This window comes from Liolophura sinensis, chromosome 8, assembly GCF_032854445.1.
Source record: "Liolophura sinensis isolate JHLJ2023 chromosome 8, CUHK_Ljap_v2, whole genome shotgun sequence".
NCBI classification, from domain to species: Eukaryota; Metazoa; Mollusca; class Polyplacophora; order Chitonida; family Chitonidae; genus Liolophura; species Liolophura sinensis.
The window spans coordinates 51,284,564-51,300,637 of record NC_088302.1 but is presented as its reverse complement, the minus strand read 5'-3'; the positions used below and the strand labels follow the sequence as shown (position 1 = coordinate 51,300,637).

Sequence of the window (16,074 nt, the reverse complement as noted above, 5' to 3'; positions counted from 1 at the left end):
CATACACCTTAACATTTCACTGTTAAGATCCTCAACTGGACATTTAATTTGTCCTCTGAATGTAAATTTATACCTGTTAACAGGTACAAGGGGTCAGATGCTGGAGTCACACACTTGGACATACCAATGTTATACACACAGACTAGACACAGTGCTGGGAAGCGGCTGGAGCTTTTATATACATATACACAGCATTGCATGCTCCTCTCCTCAGAGACACACCCACTTTTCTTACAGACTAGATGTCCAATAATACAGAAACACACAAAGACATTCCAGTGTGTAGTTAACTAGAATAATCGCCACTGTCACTGAGTTTTAATAATTTCATCTCAAGGTTAATGAACGCTGGTCGGCCATCGGCATCCTGATAAAGAAAAAAGAAAATTAATCATACAGCCAAAAAAAAAAAAAAAATCAAAATTTAATACTTACATGTATATGTAGGTATATGAAAAATGAAGGTTGTCATGGCCTTGATACTTACTCTGTTATACAGACATGAGCGTTAGAGTTCAATTCATGCATAAAAATGATTTCATAAAGGTGAGGGGAAAAAGAAGACAAAAATACTTCAAGGTTAATTTCTTCAGAAGCTCAAAAAGACTCCGCTTTTATCAAAAACAATTTAGAACATTAATAGCATAAATATAATCCCAACAGAAAACACCAAAGAAATCATTAAAACATTATCACTGGTGAAATTGTGGGAAAGTCATTCATCTCCAGTGTACCCACCTTATCATATCACTAAAAGATCGTCCTGCAGATCTTTAGTGCACCCACCTTATTCCAGCATCAACCTGTACACGAGATCTTTAACGTACCCACCTTATTCTAGCATCAACTTGTACACGAGATCTTTAGTGTAGGCTACCCACCTTATTCCAGCATCAACCTGTACACAAGATCTTTAGTGCACCTTCCTTTTTCCAGCACCAACACGTACACAAGATCTTTAGTGCACCCACCTTATTTCAGCATCCACCTGTACACAAGATCTTAAGTGCACCTACCCTTATTCCAGCATCAACCTGTACATGAGATCTTTGGTGTATCTACCTTATTCCAGCACCAACCTGTACACAAGATCTTTAGTGCACCCACCTTATTTCAGCATCCACCTGTACACAAGATCTTCAGTGCACCTACCTAATTCCAGCATCAACCTGTACATGAGATCTTTTTTGTATCTACCTTATTCCAGCATCAACCTATACAGAAGATCTTTAGTGTACCTTATTCCAGCACTCCAGCATCACCCTGTACACAGAATCAGGGCAGTCACGCGGCCGTTTCAATCTCTTCCCACGATTCACTACATAATCAACAACGTCAGCATTTGGCATGTTATCATAGGGCATCTCAGCCCCACTGAAGATCTCCCACATCAGCACACCTGCAGTTAAGTAACACACATCATAAGTTTCAAAACTTTTTCAACTAAAAGACTAAGGAACACCTGGTCAAAATTCTTATTGAATGTGTTATTTTTAAATTACCTTAAAATACAGTGTACATGCTTTATATTGTTTCCTCCTCTTAATACAATAATTCTTCAACCTTGTCAACGGACTCTGTAACCAATATTTTGAAACATTCTGAGAGAACTATGGGGTGCAGAGAAATAACTTGCACAGTTTCATGAAGCTTGCATCTTTAATGACACAGACAAATCATTTTTAGCATTATCTTCACAACAACTGTATGCATAAATTCCAATGAAAAGAGCGCTTCAGTGGTTGAAAAGGTTGAAGATTTACAGTAGTATTATGATAGTATTTTAAATGTTTGCAGTATATGTAAAGCCATTATGGATTAAAACAGAAGAAAGCATCTGCTAAATATTTTAATATTGAGGTCTATTTTCAATAATTTGCTACCCATGGGGTCTTTTAAAATTCAACCAAGGTTGAAGAGTATCATGAGTAAATGTATAATATAAAACAGTCTCTAGATTGAATTGGCTATTAAGCTTACCGAATGCCCACACATCAGATTTACTGCTGAACTTGGTATAACTGAGAACCTCTGGGGGTGCCCACTTCACAGGGAACTTCGTGCCATTAGAGCTCACATACTCATCATCCAACACAAATCTGAAACGAACAATACACTCATTTATTTATTTCATTGGTGTTTTGTCTCATACTTAAAAATGTTTTACTCACACAACAACTGTTGTATTAAATGCCTCAACTAGGCAGAGATACAGTTTGGGTCATAAAAATATTAGATGTACCAAGTAAAGCTTTACTGATACCAGATTTCTTAAGGAAAGGATATTCCAAATACCTGAGTGTTAGCATCTATTCAATTCTATATAAAAAATGTTGAAGCACCAAAATTCTTCAGCAGTCAGTTTGAAGTGCTGGTTTTCCTCGCTATAAACTGTGCAGCAGTTTGTTTGAAGTGATGGTTTCCTGACTTTATGCCATGCAGCAGTTAGTTTGAAGTGCTGGTTTTCCTGCCTCTACTGAGTGCATACATTTTTGGGGAAATTCAAAGAAAAGGCTAAACAATTTAATACATTGTACAACAAAAGATTTTCTACTTTCTCTCCCAAGAATGCTAGTACAATTCAAATTCCTGGAGTTCACTTGATTTTTCTGGGGACAAGTCTTGGGCATGTAGAGTATGTGTGATCTATGGTCGCTCTGTTCCTGGCTGCAGCCAACATACCTGGCCAGTCCAAAGTCGGCCACCTTGATGACCCCTTCCTGACCCACAAGACAGTTCCTGGCAGCCAAGTCACGGTGGATCACATTCTTCCTCTCTAGGTATGACATCCCTTTACAGATCTGAAGGCACATATCTAACAGGCGACCAGGCTTGTTTAACATGTTTCTGTGTCGCTTCAGGTAGGAATGCAACGAACCTGTCAAGGAGAAAGAAAAGAAATTTGGAAACCATACTTGAAAGGCCACCAAAGATACATTCGTTTACCCAACTCCTACCTGTTTGAAATGATGTGGACAAAAGGGTAGAAAATAACCAAGGCCCTTAGGACTTGATATGATGAATCTACATCTCAATATCTCTTCTTTGTTTTTTTTTTGTTTTTTTTTTTGCTAGGACCTCACAACTTCACTTCCATGATGGCATTATACAGTTAGCCAACTACCTGTCCACCCATTCATTTCAACAGGTCAAAATAGAAAACTGGTATTATTTAGACACCTTGTTTTCACCACTTTTAACATGGAAGAAATAGGAGAAAATGAAATATGGACACCCTGCTATAAGAAAATGGCTTCAAAAAGGGTCTTTACACCTTCTTTCACATTTCTGGCTAACCCCCTGGATGGCATAATGCTGGACTTCAACTCCCAGCAATATCTTATACCATGAAACTACCAAATCATGATCAGATGGCAGGCATGTGGAATTTGCAGGCATGTTACACTACAACAATAAAGTAACTTAAATGAACGCGCAGATTCCCTTTACTGGCTTTGTAAATACAGATACTTTAAGCAATAATCCAAACCTTTGTTACCTATGCTAGATGTACCAGTGCTTTTTTACTTTGTGAATGACAAACAAAGCGGTGTATAGCGGAAACGTTTTCTCTAAGGTTCAAACCATGGTGCAAAATTCTTTTTATTTCTTGAAATATATTTACCCTTTCTGTGATTCCATCCTTACACCAAAAATAATTTAGTTTTCATTGCTTGAAACATCTGAAAATTGTGCCGCAAAGTTTCTCATGAAATGGAAATAATATTTTGAAGTACACGTGTAAATGCACTTGTTTTCACTTGAAGCCGCACAAAAAATGTTTCCACTCTGTCAAGATTTTTTACAAATGTAATAAAACATACGAATGTAATAAAACATACGATAAAACATGTAAAAGTAATAATTATATAAACATGGAAGTAGGAAGTCATCAAACCCTTTCTGAACTGGTCCCAAAAGGTGTAAATATTTTCTTCACAGCAAAACATGCAAGTCAGCACACACACAACCCGTTTATTTTTCCAACCGAAATGACTGGTTCATAAAACGTTTCTCATTTGTACATGAACTTCTCATTTACCTGGAGTTTATTTAAAGAGCCCAATGTACAACTGGACTGATAAGTTTTCAATGGTTTAGAAAAAGTAACCACACAGCTTTACAATACAATCATTCATTGATATCTCAGTTAATACAGCAGAGACAGCCACGAAGGGCGTGAACTGTAAAATTTCGTTCATAGATTGTCAATCAAATTTGAAGCTTCTTACAGAAGTGATTTGATTGGATGGAATGTTCTTGTCAACTGAGTGATCGACTCAGTTGACCACGCCAACCAAATGTTCTACCCTTGGAACTTGACTTACGAAATGGCAACATGAAAAAATATAAAGTTTTCTTACTGGCCAATGCAGTATTTTGACTGGCAGTTGTTCTCGGTCAGATTATTTAGATCAACAAAGTTTTACTGTACTTTTAAGACAGTTCAAGAGAACATGCGTGTGAAATCTGTCACTTAAGACCATTCACTGGGCTGCACATGGCTGAAATCATAATTATAAAAAATAACAGACAACAGTCCGGACAGCATCAGCTTGATGGGCATGTACCCGTTAAAACTTCCATGCAGACAGGGTGGAGGAATTGGGGGATACACGATCGTATTGTAAGATCTGGAAACTTCAAAGTGCTTCCAATATTGAAAAAGGAGTTGGCAGGATGTACAACTCCATATCAGTATGCCTTGGCTATTTTAAAGTTCTTACAACGTTTCTGTCTCCTACTTTACAGCAAGTGCTTTTAAGTTGTCAATCAAAGTTTATGAGCTGAACTTGTTGAATGTCTTATCTACAGAAATAGGTTGCTTTGTAATGTTCAAATCACGTGTAAATTAAAGTTTCAGTGTTTCAGTTGTCTGGATCCATCCTCCTTCCCGCGCCATCTAATCGCATAATTAGCAAAACACAATCCAGCTACACAGGTTAGAGCATTAAAAGTTATAGTGAAATATTCTAGCAAAATAGGGTCAATAAACAACAGGAATTTATTCCACTACGACAATTCTGACATCAGTCAAAATTTAAAACCTTGACAAAATACTTAGATTTCGGTACTGAAAATCTGAAATTATGACACATTTGTCTCATAATAGCACTTATAAGGTGGTCACCTTGTTAATATCTAGGGCCTAAATAGAAGCTTTAAAACTGAACTTCAAATTTAGACCAGAGAGTTGAAAATTGCCTTGTGGAATTACACATTGCACTAATACAAATGACTGACCGTGGGACATGAATTCTGTGATGATCATGAGCGGCCTCTTCCGTGTGCTCACACCGTACAACTGCACCAGGTTAGGATGCTGTAACTGTCTGTAACATAATTCAATCACCTATATGTACAACACAGAAACCAACAATTACATGTCTTTTCACTACATTCATGATATTCATAAAACAAAAAACTTTTCTGGCTTCTTTGCAGTTTTCAAAAAGACATTTACTTATATTAGAATCTTAAGATAAACATTTTGATTTTACCAAAAATGACAAATAATGAAGTGAAATCTTTGCCAGGGTGAACGGAGTTGCACTAAGAAAGCCTGACAGGCCAGCCAAATTTTTTTTGGCTTGAATAATTTTGGTCATATTATATCTTGGAAAATTTAAAGATTTTAAGATTTGTTTTTCAGTATTCTCTTAAATACCCAAAAATTATTTCCCGCAAACATATTTTTGGAGAAAATCCATGAAAATAAATTGCAGTGAATCATAAGCACTTTACCGTAATGAGTCATGAAAGTGAAATAAGGGGCAATAAGTCATGAAGAACTGGCAGATTATCTCCCTTTTGTCTCGGCTGATTCTAACATCACACGTCACACCATTCTCGTGTGTGTATGCAGCACTTACTTCATTGTCTTGGCCTCATCGATGAAGTTCTCCTCGGACATTGTTCCTTCCCTCATCAGTTTAACAGCCACTTGATGGCTTCGTTTCCAGACCGCTCTGTGCACACTCTGTGGAGAATTCAGTGCATTAAAAATTTAAATATAATGATCTACTTGATCCCAGATTTTGATCGTGACAAAGTTAATCATTTTACCTGACAGATCTATTGATCTAAAAGTGTTTTATGCTTTCTTTGGAAGGCAGCATGATGTTTTTTACTGAAATATTTTACTGACATGTTTACATTGCACAAAACTACTATTCCAACAATAGAAATACTTACGCCAAAATGACCAGATCCCAGAAGATCCAAGATTTCTAGTTCTGATGGATCAACTTCCCATTTGTCTGAAGAACAAAATTTCACATATCCATCAATAATATGCACAACTGCATCATGTCAGGCAAATCAAACAAAACAAGCAGACTGAAAGTCTTCAGCTGAAATCAAATTTAGCTCAGCAGAAAAGAGAAATCCCACTTTGCTAACCTTAACATGCATGTAAAATGCCCCCTGTGTTAGACAAAGCTTTACGTTCATGTAGTAGACCTACACGGAACTCAAGGATTATAGTTACTTCATAAAAACAAAAAATATGAATACAAATGGTAATCTGGAGTGTTTGACTTACCATGGCCTAAACCAGCTGTTGCTGGAAGATTTTTGGTATGTTTTGGCGAATATCGTGTTCTTTGAGCCAAACCTGTGCAAATCGTAAAAAGTTTTGTAACCTGCAAAATTGCTTGACCCTGTACAACAAAACATCAGTCAGAACAGGCTTTCCGTCATATTTATACTGGCATTAAATTTAACCAGAAGGCTGTAAGGTTTCAAGTAACTATGACTTCACACGTGTATTTTAAACTTATATTCACAAATAACTGTCTTTATTTTACATTCCAGTAATACTCTAAATGACAATAAAGCAGTCTCAAATATTGTTTTTTTTTTCTACTGTTGTTCACTAGTACCATATCTAATCATCAGCTTTTTTTCTGGAGGCTTCTAGAAAGCATCATCAGTCTTAAAGGAACTACCAATATATATATTTACTTAATGTGCCAATAAGTGACTGTTGCTCTTCATACACTTACCTCCAGCATTTCTGCTATGGTAAAACACAAGGTCTGGTATGGTGCTAAATAAATGTTTGTCCGCTATAAAGTATTTCCCATCTGATTTCTTGATGTGGTAATGTCTAACTAAAATTCCTCTGCAAATAATACAGAAAATCTGCATGATAAGGAATAAAAAATCTCACACATACACGAAGATTATACTGGGATGTAAATTCTCTGTTGTCTCCACAGTGACAAGTTTAATACTTTTGTAAAGTCTACAAAGGTAGAAAAACAAGCCAAAGCTGTAAATATCTCTGAGCAGCCATAGTGTCATGAGGGTTTACCTGTAATTAGATATTGCCATTAGCCAATGAACAGGAAAGATTCCAGGATATCCCCTTACGTCACTGATCTGGTTTGAATTTCATATAATTACCTCCCACCATAAGTGAAATATTCCTCAGTACCGCGTAAAACACCAATCACAAAAATAAATAAATATTACATGTATGTGAGTGAGTGAGTGAGTGCATGGGGTTTAACGTCATACTTCACAATATTTCAGTCATACGATGACGAAGGAGTCCTTAGAGTGCATGTACATGTAATGTGTCTTCTTGTTGCAGGACAAATTTCCACCCCTCTTTTATCGAGTGCTGCTTCACTGAGACAACTTATCAAAGGCAAGAAAGCCTTCCCACCCGAGCCACTATACTGATACGGGTCAACCAGTCGTTGCACTATCCCCTTAACGCTGAATGACAAGCAAGGAAGCTATAACTTCCCCTTTTAAGGTCTTAGGAGTGACCTGACCCAAGACTGACCCTGGATCTACTGCCCCCTGAAGCAGACGCTCAACCAGCTGACTCATCGGGGCCGGAACTACTGTGTGAGACAGTGAAGGTTTCAGAACTCTTTACATGACCTGCTTGTGACGGGATACCATGGTAATGTTTAATGCCATGACTAAAAAGGGTTTCATGTCATGTTACATGAAGTATAACAGATGACGTTAGACAACAACAAGTGCAAATTAGCTGCAACATCCTCCAATCTGTCGCTACTCCATGTTAAAAGGTACAGTTCTGTAGGATGTCAAATTTCACTGACTGAGATATACAGATCAACTTTAATACAGAGCTTAAAGCTACTGGGCAAGCTTGACTTTATTCTTCAACAAACATCAGTCAGACATGTAAGATAACACCACAAACTTACGGTTCCCCAGTGAAGAGTGAGAGAGTGTAGAGCCCGGGCTGGGACACTGAATCTCGTATAAGGAAGACCCCTATTCTGCCATCTTTCCTCAGTATTTCCTCGCAGCGACTACGTGACATGTCCGACTGGTACCATCTACACAGCAGAACAAAAACCATTTTAGGTCCAAAAAGTCACTCGCTCACAAATGACAGGACACGTTTTGGTTTGTTTCTTAAGTTTTATAGACAGGAATAAGTTGATTTTTAAAATGAAATTTTACAAATTGTAACACACCTTTGCATGTACATGTAAAATAAGACAATAACCATAATATCTTGTTCCTTTTTGATTAAGTAAAATCAATATAATGTGCACATTTAAACAACAAAAATACACACATCTCTGGACATTGTCTGACTGATGAAGAAACACAATATGTAGCTATAAATATTGTTGTAAAAACAGAGGTTATTATCATGGAACCCAACATATCCACTTGATATATAACATCAAAAAAGCAAAGGTTTGGCTCACGCCTATTTTCTTTAGCACTAAAATATTACCATCCATTGACCTGTGAAGTGATCTTTAGATTCCATCTTAACACAAAGAAACCAAATTCTGCTGTACACAACATACATGTTGTCCAAGACAACCATTTTGGGCCAGTTTCATGAAGCATACTTAGTATATTAAGTAGGCCTTGGCTAAGTGCACTTTATATTTCTACAACATACCTTGTGGTGATAGTTCAGGGCTTACTTAACTAACGCGCTTCACGAATCTCGCCCTGGGGACATTTAGAGTATTACTGGCAAACATTTTATCAATGAATCAGTGTGAACCCATACATGTACATGTACTTACTCATGTGTTTGTAAGTCATTTTTTTGCTTGACATAATTTGAGGGTATATATCCAGTCTTCCTGGAAGCAAAAGTAATCATATTAGTACCTGTATATTTAAATAACTGTTTAGTGTATGTTATTTATTTATTTATTTGATTGGTGTTTTACACCATACATAAGAATATTTCAATTATTCACTGAGGCCAGTCAGCATTATGGTCTCCCCAGGCAGAACCCAGGGGAGACCCATGACCATCCACAGGTTGCTGTCAGACCTTCCCACTTACTGCTGGAGAGGAAGCCAGCATGAGCTGGATTTGAACTCACACAAACTGCATTGGTGGGAGGCTCAAGGGTCATTGCGCTGCGATGGCATGCTAGCCCCCTTGGCCACAGTGTGCTGTATGTGTAGTCAAGCATTACAACAAACTAGGTATATCGCCTTGACCATTTAAGGAACAACATGTATGGTAGGGTATAGAGACAGGAATGGTGCACTGCACAATGTCGGCAAAAGCTACATGTACCACACCTGAGTAATTCTTCCTCAGTGTACGTACGTTCCCCAAAGCTTGGGTGCTTGAATGGTTACAAAGTTGGTTATTCTGGAAATGTCAACTCAATCATATATGACACTATTCTTGTTTTCCACTGATATTTTACTTCATTTTTAATGCTTAATTTGAAAATGATCAATCATACAAAGCCAACCCTAAAGACTGTTCACAATGTAAACTGTGTGACGTGCTCATGGAAGAGTGCAGCCTGGATGCTGAATACTTACCCAGTCAGCACATCCTTAGCTAGCCACCAATGCTCATTGGAGTCATCTAATATCTCATACTCTCTGTCCTGTGACAACAACACATTTTGGTACAAACAAAAAGTACATTGTAAACATATCACGCAAATATTTCAGCCAAACCCAATCAGACAGCTGTATGTAACTTCATCAAACTAAATGCTTGCACAGTTTTAGACATCAACACAACCATACCAATGTTGAGAACATATTTCAAAAGCAGTCACATGGTCAAATGAGGTACCATAGGGCCACCCAAATGACCCCAAAAAAAATGCATAAATGTACATGTACTTCTTCGTGTTCAGCTGACATATACTCTGAAGCAGAACAATATTCTTGTAATAAACCATTTGGGTTTTAATAAAACATAAATAAAAAGGAAACAGAGAGACACAGACAGACGGGATTACTTGTAACAGACAAGAACTTACCTTCTTGAGTTGTAAATCTCCTTGTTCTAATCCTGCAAAGTCGTAAATGGCAACAAAGAGCTTAATATCAGATTTGTTGGATGGCTTTGAACTTGGTAACTGAGGGGCAACAGTTGCGGAGCCATTCTCGCCAGGATAGGGAGAGGAGGGTGTTCCCTGTGCCGGCATATCTGCATCTGTCAAAAACAAAAACATCATGACTTTTCTACTCACAAGTAAACATATACAATCAGGAAAGAGAAGTATCTTTAAAGATTGCACAATGAACTGTGATTAAAAAGGTGTTTTGCACTTTTGAAAAGTAGGAGGAAACTGCATCCTTGACAGTACAGAGCTGAGAAATTAATTAATGGCAATTTGGATAACAAACAGTTTTAGATGAGCATCTTCATTCTTAAATGAATTTTCACACACAAAATTGTTTGACATCAGCATAAAGCATGGAATGAAATTTGGTTAAAGTAAATCTACATACTTTTCACATCAATGATGTTAGATTGAGAAAGGCTGTCTGAACAATGAAGGTGTGTGAACAAAACTTGCACAACAAAGCATGGATGTCAAACAACAACAGCTAGCATGTGTCCTCCACTATAGAGTTGCAGGGGGACATACTAAAGTAAACAGTATGGTACAGTAAGTTGCCTGTCCAGTTGTTTCAACAAAAATATCAGGTATTCATCCCTTAGAAAAAAAAATGTTACAATTAAATCAAATGTCGTGTAATTTTCATCAACAGTAGAAAAAGAATACAACAGTAAATAAAGGAAGACTGTTTAAAAAAGGACAAAGACTTAAAAAAATCATCCAGGCATATAGATGACTTGTATACTGTATAGTGGTAATTGCAGGGCAATAGTCAGCAAACAATACAACTTGGCTGATAGCATCTCAGCCTACCGAAAAACACAAATATTAGGCGTCCAATACACAAAGGTAGAAATCAAAGAGTAGGTCTATCACAACCTACTTGTGAATACGACAGTGTAGGCAAACCTGCAATGGAGTGAAGCATCAACATAAATGTCAGACAATATTTATTAATTACTGGTCACTTGAGACAGTGCAGAGCTAAGAATGCCGAGTCTGAGTCATTCTTCAACACTCTCAAAAATGCTAACACTGATTACACAGGTGACGATTATAGAAGTGAATACTCTGATGTTGCCTGAAAAAATTAGGTAAATTCCTTGAGTCTGAAGTGAGCAATAAAACACTGTGTACAGCTTACTTGACTGTTGTTCAGTATCTAAGGTAAGGTGTGTATTACACTGTGTACAGCCTACTGGACTGTTGTTCAGTATCTAAGGTACGGTGTGCATTACACTGTGTACAGCCTACTGGACTGTTGTTCAGTATCTAAGGTAAGGTGTGTATTACACTGTGTACATTCTACTGGACTGTTGTTCAGTATCTAAGGTAAGGTGTGTATTACACTGTGCACAGCCCACTGGACTGTTGTTCAGTATCTAAGGTAAGATATGTAGTACATTGTGCACAGCTTACCTGACTATTTTTGAGTATCTAAGGTGAGGGAGGCCTTACACTGAGGGATATATTACACTGCGTACAGCTTACCTGACTGTTCTTCAGTATCTAAGGTAAGGTGTGTATTACACTGTGTACAGCCTACTGGACTGTTGTTCAGTATCTAAGGTAAGATATGTAGTACATTGTGCACAGCTTACCTGACTATTTTTGAGTATCTAAGGTGAGGGAGGCATTACACTGAGGGATGTATTACACTGCGTACAGCTTACCTGGCTGTTTTTCAGTATCTAAGGTAAAGTGTGTATTACACTGTGTACAGCCTACTGGACTGCTGTTCAGTATCTAAGGTAAGGTGTGTATTACACTGTGTACAGCCTACTGGACTGTTGTTCAGTATCTAAGGTAAGGTGTGTATTACACTGTGTACAGCCTACTGGACAGTTGTTCAGTATCTAAGGTAAGGTGTGTATTACACTGTGTACAGCCTACTGGACTGTTGTTCAGTATCTAAGGTAAGGTGTGTATTACACTGTGTACAGCCTACTGGACTGTTGTTCAGTATCTAAGGTAAGGTGTGTATTACACTGTGTACAGCCTACTGGACTGTTGTTCAGTATCTAAGGTAAGGTGTGTATTACACTGTGTACAGCCCACTGGACTGTTGTTCAGTATCTAAGGTAAGATATGTAGTACATTGTGCACAGCTTACCTGACTATTTTTGAGTATCTAAGGTGAGGGAGGCATTACACTGAGGATGTATTACACTGTGTACAGCTTACCTGACTGTTTTTCAGTATCTAAGGTAAGGTGTGTATTACACTGTGTACATTCTACTGGACTGTTGTTCAGTATCTAAGGTACGGTGTGCATTACACTGTGTACAGCCTACTGGACTGTTGTTCAGTATCTAAGGTAAGATATGTAGTACATTGTGCACAGCTTACCTGACTATTTTTGAGTATCTAAGGTGAGGGAGGCATTACACTGAGGATGTATTACACTGCGTACAGCTTACCTGACTGTTTTTCAGTATCTAAGGTAAGGTGTGTATTACACTGTGTACAGCCCACTGGACTTGTTCAGTATCTAAGGTAAGATATGTAGTACATTGTGCACAGCTTATCTGACTATTTTTGAGTATCTAAGGTGAGGGAGGCATTACACTGAGGGTGTATTACACTGCGTACAGCTTTCCTGACTGCTTTTCAGTATCTAAGGTAAGGTGTGTATTACACTGTGTACAGCCTACTGGACTGTTGTTCAGTATCTAAGGTACGGTGTGCATTACACTGTGTACAGCCTACTGGACTGTTGTTCAGTATCTAAGGTGAGGGAGGCATTACACTGAGGATGTATTACACTGCGTACAGCTTACCTGACTGTTGTTCAGTATCTAAGGTAAGGTGTATGTACACTGTACAGCTTACCTGACTATTTTTCAGTATCTATGGTAAGGGGTGTATTACATTGTGTACAGATTACTTGACTATTTTTCAGTATATAGAGGTGAGGATGTATTACACTGTGTACAGCTTACCTGACTGTTGGTTGTTCAGTAGTTCAGGTGAGGGATGTATTACGATGCATACAGCTTACTTGACTATTTTTTAATATCTAAGGTTTTTTTTTTTTTTTTTTTGATTGGTGTTTTACGCCGTACTCAAGAATATTTCACTTATACGACGGCGGCCAGCATTATGGTGGGTGGAAACCGGGCACAGCCCCGGGGAAACCCACGACCATCCGCAGGTTGCTGGCAGACCTTCCCACTTACGGCCGGAGAGGAAGCCAGCATGAGCTGGACTTGAACTCACAGCGACCGCATTGGTGAGAGGCTCCTGGGTCATTACGCTGCGCTAGCGCGCTAACCGACTGAGCCACGGAGGCCCCCAATATCTAAGGTGAGGAGTGTATTACACTGTGTACAGCTTACCTGACTCCTGGTTGTTCAGTAGTCCAGGTGAGGGATGTACTACACTGTGTGCAGCTTACCTGACTGTTGTTCAGTATTTCACGTGAGGGATGTATTGCACTGTGTACAGCTTACCGGACTATTTATTAATATCTAAGGTGAGGAATGTATAACATTGTGTTTAGCTTATCTCACTGTTATTCAGTATTTCAGGTGAGGGGTGTATAACACTGTGTACAGCTAACCTGACTGTTGTTCAGAAGTTCAGGTGAGGGATGTATTACATTGTATACAGCTTACCTGACTGTTGTTCAGTATTTCAGGCAAGGGATGTATTACATTGTATACAGCTTACCTGACTGTTGTTCAGTATTTCAGGCAAGGGATGTATTACACTGTGTGCAGCTTACCTGACTGTTGCTCAGTGTCTAAAGGTGAGGGATGTATTAACTGTGTGCACATCTTACCTGAATTTCGTTCAGTATCGAAGATAAATTGCGTACAGCCTTCTGCCTCTCTGCCTTCCCTACCACAGCAGCTGAACTTTCCCGTAGCTTTGGTCCAAGCTCCAGTATGATAGTGAGTGTGATAGACACACCCTCTCTTCACACACTCTGGAAACAAAATGCACAAAGATGTTACCACGCACTAAAAGGAGGCTATTAATTCAGATAGAAGATATTTTCATCAGTACCCCAGAACCCTATATGCATGCATTATATTTATTTTCTTATCTGACTGCTATTTTATGCCATACTCAAGAATATTTCACATATATATAATAGCGACTAGCATTATCTATGGTGGGACAAAACCGAGCAGGGCCCGGGTGAAGGCAGCATTATACTGAATGGTGAAAAGCTTGACTGCTGTTCACTACAATATTTGAGAATATTTCATTTAAATGATATTTTTAAGTCAGTGCTATTGGTGGATTAAATCACAAATCTACGGCAAGTTACTGATGAACTTTGCCACACATGCTGTACAGAGGTATATAAACCATACTGGTAAAAGAAAAAAAGTTGTGGTCTTTAACGGATGTAAGACTGTGTAAATGCATGACCCTAGGAGCATCACTGGGCACTTAATGTTACCAAGGGGGCATGAACAGTATTAGGAGCTGGGAATCCACGTGCAGAAATTCCCTGTCCAAGGCTGGGATCATTAAAATAGAGTTCTATACTGTGAGCCCAGGCAGCTACAAATAACATATGTAGGTGTAGAAAGTTTGGTGTCCACTCAGAAGTCATATGCATATGTAATCAGCACAATACTCTGATTAATACTTAAATACAGATTTGAATTAATACCAAACAATGCAGTACATGCATTATTTATTTATTTATCTTATTGGTGGTTTACACTCTATTAAAGAATACAAATTACATAACACCAAATCCTATATTTACATGCACGTCAGAGGAATGTTTGGATTTACTTCAACAAGCAGTCTTAAAACCTTGCAGTCCACAATACTCTTTCTACTGCCGAGCTGCATTTCTACATTTGACATTCTCCTACAAGTCATCTAGGGTCTAGTTAGACTATCACTAAAATAGTGCAGATGGCAATTAGGCAATGTGTGAGTCAAGCAATATAATAAATGTCATTCTGTTTGTATTTGTGGGTATATGTTAAATGGCAAACAGATATAACTGCCTTTGACATTTCTACATTCATGCAACCTGACTTTGACATTTTCAACCCCGCTTTCTAAAATCACTTTGCCACCATCTCATTGTCCTTTCAAGTCCCACAAATCCATGCAATTAAAATAATAAAATCATAAATCATTTTTTTTCATACATGAAGATAAATTTCTGCATGCAGCCTCATGGTACATAATATATATATGTAATGGCTTAAATAATATACCACTCTGATAACATTCAAGCCTTTGATATAATGTTTTAATAGATTACATTGCAAATGAAATAAACATGAATACAACTAGACAATTTATTGCGTGAATTTCGTAAAGACATACATTAAGTTGAAACATATATGCAGACCCATACCTTTGTTTAATGCTTTAATCCACTCATCTTTCTCCAACTTTGTGTTAGCTATTATATACAACACCCTGGTCTCTGGCCCTTCTTTATACACCACCTGAAACACCCCAAAAATACAGTTATACACCTGTATATACAACACACTGGTCTCTGGCCCTTCTTTATACAACACCTGAAACACCCCAAACATACAGTTATACACCTGTATATACAACACCCTGGTCTCTGGCCCTTCCTTATACACCACCTGAAATACCCCCAAAATACAGTTCTACACCTATATATACAACACCCTAGTCTCTGGCCCTTCTTTATACACCACCTGAAATACCCCCCCAAAACATTTATACACCTGTATATACAACACACTGGTCTCTGGCCTTTCTTTATACA

The 16,074-nt window shown here is 38.1% G+C and overlaps 1 protein-coding gene across 1 annotated transcript in view; it reads right to left on the bottom strand.

Moving 5' to 3' along the window:
- Positions 1-255: 255 nt before the first annotated feature.
- Positions 256-16,074, bottom strand: part of LOC135472257 (tyrosine-protein kinase Btk-like) — a 49,734-nt gene continuing 33,915 nt past the window's right edge. Inside the window, exons 4-18 of the mRNA XM_064751670.1 lie at positions 15,685-15,778; positions 14,131-14,277; positions 10,260-10,435; positions 9,808-9,875; positions 9,042-9,101; positions 8,193-8,327; positions 7,008-7,126; positions 6,545-6,616; positions 6,196-6,260; positions 5,874-5,980; positions 5,245-5,333; positions 2,683-2,878; positions 1,981-2,099; positions 1,239-1,399; positions 256-367 (exon numbers count right to left, since the gene is read on the bottom strand). Coding sequence (XP_064607740.1) covers positions 287-367; positions 1,239-1,399; positions 1,981-2,099; positions 2,683-2,878; positions 5,245-5,333; positions 5,874-5,980; positions 6,196-6,260; positions 6,545-6,616; positions 7,008-7,126; positions 8,193-8,327; positions 9,042-9,101; positions 9,808-9,875; positions 10,260-10,435; positions 14,131-14,277; positions 15,685-15,778 — 1,689 coding nt within the window. The 3' untranslated portion in view covers positions 256-286. The remainder of the gene's footprint in view (positions 368-1,238; positions 1,400-1,980; positions 2,100-2,682; positions 2,879-5,244; positions 5,334-5,873; positions 5,981-6,195; positions 6,261-6,544; positions 6,617-7,007; positions 7,127-8,192; positions 8,328-9,041; positions 9,102-9,807; positions 9,876-10,259; positions 10,436-14,130; positions 14,278-15,684; positions 15,779-16,074) is intronic.